This window comes from Thermobia domestica, chromosome 3, assembly GCF_964235325.1.
Source record: "Thermobia domestica chromosome 3, izTheDome1.hap1.1, whole genome shotgun sequence".
Taxonomy (NCBI): Eukaryota; Metazoa; Arthropoda; class Insecta; order Zygentoma; family Lepismatidae; genus Thermobia; species Thermobia domestica.
In genome coordinates, this window is record NC_137456.1 from 334,661,732 (window position 1) to 334,670,976 (window position 9,245).

General features: G+C 37.6%; 1 protein-coding gene across 1 annotated transcript; it reads left to right on the top strand.

Moving 5' to 3' along the window:
- Positions 1-7,522: 7,522 nt before the first annotated feature.
- Positions 7,523-8,608, top strand: LOC145682327 (uncharacterized). Its single transcript, XM_081753902.1, has one exon. The coding sequence runs from the start codon at positions 7,523-7,525 to the stop codon at positions 8,606-8,608; it is 1,086 nt and encodes a 361-aa protein (XP_081610028.1).
- The last annotated feature ends 637 nt before the right edge of the window (positions 8,609-9,245 follow it).

Consider the following 9,245-nt stretch of genomic DNA (forward strand, 5'->3'; position numbering starts at 1 on the left):
TTGGACAAGGGGGGAAAAGTGCAAATTCCGCAAAAAAGGGGGGTACGGCAAAATAAAGTGCTGACAAGTGATGTATAGAAAGAGACTTGCCACAATAGGGAACAAATGAAGGCCACCAGTGGGGTTAACAGTGTTGCCAACTCCAATGAAAAGTACATGTTTTGCAAAAAGCACTATATGAAGTGAGTGCAATATTCACTGTGAATCTGTCATGTAGAACATAAGATATGACGTGTATAATCAGTGGTACAATCTAACAAAAGAAAATAGAAAAAAACAGAAGTACGAAAAATATGGAAAAGACGAAGTTGGCCATAATGCGCCACATTTGATCACGAGCTGTGCATATTTGAATGAACAAAAGAAGAAAGCACCATATGTAGGAAACCGACGTACCTAGAGTCGAAAAGAAAAACGAGTTCTAAAGTTGGCAGTACTGGCCATGAAAATCCAGATAATTCTAATATAGTTAGGCCACTCGGTTCACAAAAAGAAAATTCGCAACAGGCATTAGCCTTCGCATCATTTGTATATGCTCGCCCACATTGTACGTGGAATTGTTCGATGAGACAATGGTCAAACAGAAGATACATTTGCAGTGAGCACAGCGGAATACTGCCAATCCGTCACACATGGTACAATGATCGCCTGTGAATGTCTCGAAACAGTACTCTAGAGGTGTCGGAACCTTTGGTGATCTTTCTATCACATATCCACACCTGTAGAAAGCAAACATAATCAAAGGCTTGATCTGCTGTGTGTTGCTGTCTGTAGTACTATCACAGCCTATATGATATATTCAGACTATTCCACCTAACTCTGCGACTGAAATAGTTTCAAAGCCAAAAAATTGTGACACATCCAGTTGTACAGGAATGTACCCATGTCAGCGGGCGACAAACTTCTGTGAGACGCAAGTGCCCCCAAGTCCCCCATCATAGGGTCCCAGGGGCCAACTTCAAAATTTCAAATAGCACTATCGGTCGAGTTATATTTCTTTCGATAAATCTTGGAATATGCAACAACGTATATCAGTAATATTTACTATATGGAATTTCAAAATGGCCGCCAAAAATATCTGCTCGGTGACAAGAACAACGTACATTTTTGGCGGTCATTTTGAAACCCGTGCTTCATATAGCAAATGTTTCTTATAGGCGGTGTTGTATCTATCCAGAGAAATATCATCAGCCCCCTGTTCCCATTTGAAATGTTGCGGTTGACCCCTCGAGCCTTATGATGGGGGCCCTGAGGAACTTGCTTCTTATAAAGTTCTCTTGGCCCTTGACATTAGTACATTCCTGTGCAATTGGATTTGCAACATCTCTTTTCGCTTCACAGCAATTTGAGATCACAATGTTCGATGCCATGTTAAGATATAACATATATTTGTGGCGGCCATTTTAAAAAACATGCTTCATATAGAAAATGTTTCCTATAGATGTTCTTGCACATTCCATGATCTATCAAGAGAGGTACCACTCGGTCCCTTTTGAGCATTTGAAAATTTGAAGTTGGCTCCTGGGGCCCTGTGATGGGGATCCGGGGGGCACTTGCTTCTCACAGACTTTTATCATTCCCTGACATTGGTACATTCCTGCACAAGTGGATCTGTCACATTTTTGTTCGTTTCGCAAATCTTTCAGGTCACAAAGTTTGGTGGGACACCCTGCATATTCCCACATACGACCCAACCATGACATAATGTTCACTACTTCTATTATTGGTTTTTGGCTCAACCCAACCATTTCATGTTCCCCGATTTGACATTGCCTCAATCACTCTAACATTGATGCATTCCGAGTGATGCCTGTTGCCGGAATTTTCTTTTTCTGAAGCGAGTGGCCTAACTATATTAGACTTGTCTGCATTCATGGCCAGTGTTGCCAACTTTGGAACTCGTTTTTCTTTTCTACTCTAGGTACGTCGGTTTCTTGCATATTCGGTGCTTCTTGCTTTGTTCATTCTAATATGCACAGCCCGTGATCAAATGTGGCGCATTATGGCCAACTCCGTCTTTTCCGTATTTTTCGTACTTCTGTTTTTTCTATTTTCTTTTGTTAGATTGTACCACTGATTTTACACGCCATATCTTATGTTCTACATGACAGGTTGACACTGAATATTGCACTCACTTCATATAGTGCTCTTTGCAAAACATGTACTTTTCATTGGGGTTGGCAACACTGTTAACCCGACTGGTGGCCTTCATTTGTTCCCTATTGTAACAAGTTTCTTTCTATACATCACTTGTCAGCATTTTATTTTGCCGTGCCCCCCCTTTTCTTTGCGGAATTTGCACTTTTCCCCCCTTGTCCAACCTTGCTTTTTCCCGAACTTCCACCCCTTATATTTCTTGAACCTATTGCTATGGGCAGCTAATTTTTTGGCAATGCTCATCTCTGTTACAGCTCTTTCAATTGGCATAGGCCACATCTTTCACTGCAACTATCATTTTCGGAAGGTTCCCTTGTCAGGTCAATATGAGGGATTGGGCAAAGATCAGGTAAAGATTGGCTAAGCGGAGCTCAAAATGGGAGGGAACGCACCAGTTCTGTTTTCCAGTAAATCAGTGTGGTGTCCGAATTTAGTTCCTGTGCTGTACTTGTCTCGCTCCAAATTTCTAGTCTTTTCAGTTTATTATTGTCATAGTTTAAGCAGATTAATATTCTATTAAAGCGCGAAATTAGAAATAATCTAGAACTTTTCGTTCTGCATCATTGTGTTTTCCGCAAAAAAAAAAAGTCTAAAAAAACGTTCATGCTAGTCACTAAAACAATTTTTAGCACAGAGGCAAAGGGTTAATTTTAGGCCTCACTTGCAAAAACTGACGTAAAGTTAGGCTGGATGTTTGCCTGAGTTGTATTTATATCATTCCCATGCTCCAACTACACAATGGTGATCAAAAATCAGAAGGTTTCTCGAAACTACGGTGCTAAATATTTGGTTAAAACATTAGAATCAAATATACGGTTGCTTTCAGAAACTGACAATTTAAGGTAAAAGACTAAATGCCCAAGTGGAAATTTGTGAATTAATTTTTGTCGAAACAAAGAAAAGTTTACACGTGCACAAGTGAGCTCGTATATTATATACTTCTAATTACAGCTTGTGAATCTTACAATCAATAAATAGGAATCGCAATTCACGCTCATGTCATGTAGCTGACACCTTTATAATCGATTTTTACACCAAAGGCAATATTTCGAAATACTGCTTGATTGCAAATAATTTGAAATATGTTGGTGCTCCCAATCTAAAGTAGAATTAAAATTTACGCCTGGTTCAATTCACAACTTTCTGTGATTAGTTACCAATGTATAATGCTCCTTCTTAAACGTACATAGGCAGAGAGCATATACAACTCAAAAAGCATGGAGAGATGTATGCTGGGAATAATCAGGAGAGATAGTAAAAAAAGTACATGGATCAGGAAGATGATAGGAGTGATCGATATTATTGCGAAAATAAAAGGATTCAAGTGGCAGAGAGCTGGCAACATTGCAAGAAGAACTGACGATAAGTAGACAAAAGTAATCATTGACTGGATCCTAGGAGAACGAAAACGACCCAGTAAACGAAATAACTTACAATGTGTGTGACGAAATTAGGAAGCAGTGTGGAGTAAGTGGAAACGAACTGCCGAAAATAGATACGTGTGAAAAAGAATTGCAGAGGCCTTATCCAGGAGTGGATTGACAAATGTTGAAAATGACATATATATATATATATATATATATATATATATATATATATATATATATATATATATAGGATGGTGCACTTAAAATTTGTCACCCATGTATCTCCGAAACGACAGCGAGTATGAGAGAACGCAAAAACACGTCCATCGTTATTTTAAGGGAATTGAATTTTGAGCTATAAAAGGTTCACCCTAGACACCCCCATATAGGGGTGCGTGAGTTAAACTTGAAAATTTTAAATGGCAAAGGGGGTCGACAGTGATATATCGTTGGAAGGATCTCAACAAGAGAAATATTCTGCGGAAAGTTTCAAGTCCCTATGTTGACCCCATCCTAAATGACGGGGGTTCACTTTTCCTGTCAATAAGTCCGTTGGCATCCAGTGTATCTTCGAAATGACTTTATGGACACGAAATATCAACCCCCCGCCATTTAGAATGGGGTCAACATAGGGACTTGAAACTTTCGGCAAAATACAAAATATTAAATGCACCACCCTGCATATTATATATATATATATATATATATATATATATATATATATATATATATATATATATATATATATATGTGTGTGTGTGTGTGTGTGTGTGTGTGTGTGTGTGTGTGAGTGTCTGTGTGTGTGTGTGCACGAATGTTTTCCCCCCAACCATATCGGCTAAGTTACGCTTAAGGGACACTTGCATCATATTTAAAATCTACATGTACGGTGATCCTTAGAGAACTTCGTCTTGACGTAGGAATTATATCATAAATACTACCTGCTAATGTATTTCTCTACGATCCAAGCTTTCCTGACGTTCTTCAACCATTTCTTTTAAAGTACATTTTTTTAAAGTTATTTTACATTATATTCTTTCAACCCTAATGTCCACGTTTGTGTTTCGTACTTAGCATTTATTCCATTTTGTAACTCTTCATTCAGCGACTCACATAGATTGCTTCTTCTCATTATTGTAACCAGTGGTGCTATTCTAATTGTTTAACAACCGGTTCTGTATATACAACTACGACTTCTCTCATATATATATACTAGCAGCGTTCACCCCGCTTCGCTGCGGTCACCCCGGAACGCAATAAACTTTGTTACTTAGATAATTTTTACTTTTTAGATTGCAGTAAATGTTAACATTATATCGCCTGTCATTTATGTTAACCCGCCGAGTGACACGGTCATGCGGGTTGCATATAAATACGTTTATTTTTACCTATGATGAACTAACAAAGGATTTGTACGTTATGCACACTTGAATGGTCAATTATCTCAAGACACTGGTAATTAAAAATTAAAGTGATATGATAAAAACCATCTAGGGTCCAAATCCTAATAACCCCCAAAAATGAAAGAAATTGGTTCAGCCATATTAGCGTGATGAGGGAACAAAGGGTTTGTACGTTCTCTTTTATATATAAGATATATATATATATATATATATATATATATATATATATATATATATATATATGAGAGAAGTCGTAGAAGGAAAGATAGATAGATAGATATAATTTTCTTAGGAAGCAAACCATACAGGTAGATAAGACCAAATTTTTTACTGGATACCGCAAGTTACCACTAGCATTCTAATACGTAGCATCTTAATGCAAGGTGATGTGACTAGGATTGTCATTCGTCCTGGAAAATCCATTCGTCACGGAATCGAGATCTGCGTGCCGAAAATAATTCTCGGGACATTAAATGTCCCGGATTTTAGCTAAGAAGAAAGGAAGGACATATTTTCCTTTTTTTCTTTTTTCACAGGTTTAAGTATATAATTATTTTCTTCAACTTCAGAGTATAGCAATTCAAAAAGTTATAAAACAAACTTCAAAACAATGAACACGGATTTAATTAAGTTCACGATTCAACAGCTTTGACATTGAACGAGGCATTTGTTTCATTCGGCCACGGACGAAAGGTTTTGCTGTTCAATCTTATTGTTATCTTTAATACTCTAGTTCAATCTCCATCTTGCCTCTGAAATATTTTAATCAATAATCCCTGATCGATATTTTTGATAATTTTCCGCTGACCATTCAAGAAGAAAAATATATTGTGAAAGGAAGCATCATATCTTGAATGAACTGAAACAGATTCTGGAAGCCGCGAAACATAACAGATCCTGAGAAATTAAAACAAATGCTTACCAGGGGGAGGGGTAAATCATCTGCTTATGTTTGCTAAGCTAGGGAGAAGGAAGTCTACTAAAATGAGTAAAAATGTGATAACGTAATACTTGAATAACTCAATATAATGGAAGAAAGTCAATTAGTATATAACATTTCTTTCCATTTTAAGCATTTCAAAGATTCGTCATTTAGTAGCGCCCCGAAGTTTGATTTTTGAAATACGGCAACCTTAGGTGTGACGAAATTATGTAGCACTGCAAGATAGATTATTGTCAAATAGAATTGGAAATACCTTAATCCAGCAATGGCTCGACAATTGTTAATAATGTGTGTTTTACAAAAATAAATAACGTTCACCATTTCACTTATATAACCCTTAGTTCTTTTCTTGATATCTGAGCATTTGAAATTAAGGAATAAACGCTTATACAGGGCGCGGCACGTAAAACCGGCCCGTAAAGTGAACACATAAAATGAAATGTAATGTATTGAATATGATTAACTACAACACATAAATGAAATGTAATGTATTGAATATGACTACTCACTTTCACAGCAGCCTTCATAGCAGGTGCTGAAAGTGTCCTCCGCTTACTTCAGGTCCGTAGCCAGAGAGGGGATAGAGGGGCAATGCCCGCTTTAAAATATTTTTTGCCCGCTCTAAAATATTTTTTCCGCTCTAAAAAGGACGTTGTCCAGAAGTTTCAAATTGTTTCAGCAAATCCCAAATAGGAGAATCTTGTGATTTTATTTACTAAATAAAATTGAACTTAGCGCGCATTTACTACTACTAAAAATGAAATTGAACGTGGCGTATATTTCTACGAAAAACAACAGTTATTCTTATTGGTAGATATACTCAATAATCTCCCATGTATTACTTTTCCTCATTCCAAGGGTTTGAAGAATCACAACCACGACAACCATTCAAGGCATTGGACAAGATACCCTTCCAAAGAATACCCATATGAAAATTGACCCGAAAACAGGCTATGTTACATGAATGTGAGTGCCTGGCTTGTGCATGTGTAACATTGAAGGTAAAAAACATTTGTTTTGCCGACTTGACAGTACATGTCCCACGTGTGCCTGTAATTAACGTGTAAAACATGCAACATGTCCATGTTCCTTACAGTGCAAGGAAAACGCATGTCTCATATATGAAACTGGTACCGAAACTGTGATGTCTGGAGAAAACGTCTAGAATTCTGACTATTCTAGCGCCTCTAGAATAGTCAGATACAAAAAAAATCAGTGGGGAATTCGGAAGTTTTGTTTATGTAAAAGCGGCAACAATGCTGTTTTTCACGTGATTTGAGTCTTTGCGGGGAGCACCCACGAAAATAAATCAATGCTTATAAAATATTTCTAAATAGCAGTTTGCATCGGCTCACTTTGTGTTTTCTGAGTGGCCCCGAACCATTTGTTTCACGATTTGTTTACAAATATACGGAATGAAGAGAACGTTAATTCCTTATATGCACTCAGAAAAAAATCAAGACGGCAGCAGAACATCGAACCTATTATTTTAAAAAGATTTTGTCACACACCATTATAATTGCGCGCAATAATAAGTAGCAGAGTGCTTAGCGAATTTCCAGAAGGAAACCAAAACTAGAAAATGAACTACAGGCAAATGTACCTCGCCAGACGTTTCCAATTACTCTACTGACTATTATAACGCCGTAAATATGAAGCAGGCATCCATCAAGTTATTTTTTGGTGCAAAAGTTATTGAAAATGAAATTAATTCAGAAACAGGGTCATCTGTATCAACATGTGTAGAAGGTCAAGAAGAAACTAAACGTCAAACATCTGATTTCCACCATGTTGGTGTTGATTTCCACCATGTATCAGATCTTGGCGATACAAAACCCGCTCAGCCGCATCTTGCAAATTTTCCAGGTTCCAGCATTTCTGGTTCAATTCGAGGATTTCTTCCAATATGGTACAAAACATTGGATTGGCTCGAGTATTCTGTTATGTTAGATGCTACCTTTTGCTTCCCATGCCGGAAATATCCATCAAGAAACAGTGATCCCTCATTTGTGCAGAATGGTTTCAGAGACTGGAAGCATGCAACCGAGAAAAATAAGGGATTTTCTCGTCACGCTGATTGTGAAACTCATAGGCATGCTGTGGCTTGCTACTTAGAGCAACGGAAACGTGAGGACTCGGGCGAAACGGTCGTGAAGAAGGTGTGTAGTGATGTAGTTATGAATAATAGGTACTATGTGAAAAGTGTGATGGAAGTTATTCAATTCTTGACTGTGAATCAGTTGTCCTTTAGGGGAGACTCTGGGTGTGAGCAACTCTTAAAACAATCAAGTGGTTTGTTCTTAATTTTTTTTGAATTTAGTGTTCGTGAAGATTCAAAATTAGCAGAAATTGTCAAAACTATCCCTGCCAAAGCAACATACACTAGTCCGTATATTCAGAATGAGATAATTCATTTCATGGCAGAATCTGTTAAGAGGAAAATAGTAAATGAAGCAAACGAAAGTACATTTTGTTCATTTCTTGCAGATAAAACCAGAGACAACCAACAAATCGAAGATTTGTCTGTCGCAATTAGGTACCTTGTGAATTGTAAAGTGCAAGAAAGATGCGTAGCTATACTGAAGTTGGACAAACAAGACGCTGCCAGCATTAAGAACGCCATTTTAGATTGTTTAAGAAAAGTAAAATTCAAAACCGAAACGATAATAGCACAGTACTACGATGGAGCACCTGCCATGAGTGGACAGAAAAAATGGAGTGCAAGCTCTTTTGTCTGAGGATTTGAAAAGGAACATTTTGTTTGTTCACTGTTTCAATCACCAATTACATTTAGTTATTTGTAGAGCCATTGATACAATTCCTGAAATGAAAGAGATCTTTGATATTTGTCAACAACTATATTACTTAATAATATATTACTATATAATTAAGTACGCGTTGCAGCAGATTACGCAGGAAGGAGTTTAAAGCGATTGTTGGAACAACGTTGGACTGGACATCTTGACACAGTGATTGTAATTCATGACGACAGGTTTCACATATTAAGTGCGCTGATGGCAATTCAAACTTCCCGTGAAGAACACGCCTCAATGAAAGTTGAAGCTACCGGTTTACTACATCAGATCTCCACTAAGACTTTCTGTTTCCTTACTGAGCTCATGTTCAGGGTTCTTGGATATCTAAAACCGACAAACGCACTGCTACAAAGAAGAGATTTGGGCATTGATGCCACTGTGAAGTTAATAGGATCGGTAATGGAACAGCTCAGGTCTTGCCGGCAAGACGAAGGAATATTTGAAAATATCCTTCACGATGCAATGAAGGCATATGCCTTAAACACTTCGATTCAGCAACCATTGAAACGAAAATGCACACTCCCCAATCGCTTAGCTGATTCGGTTGTTGATTTGGAAG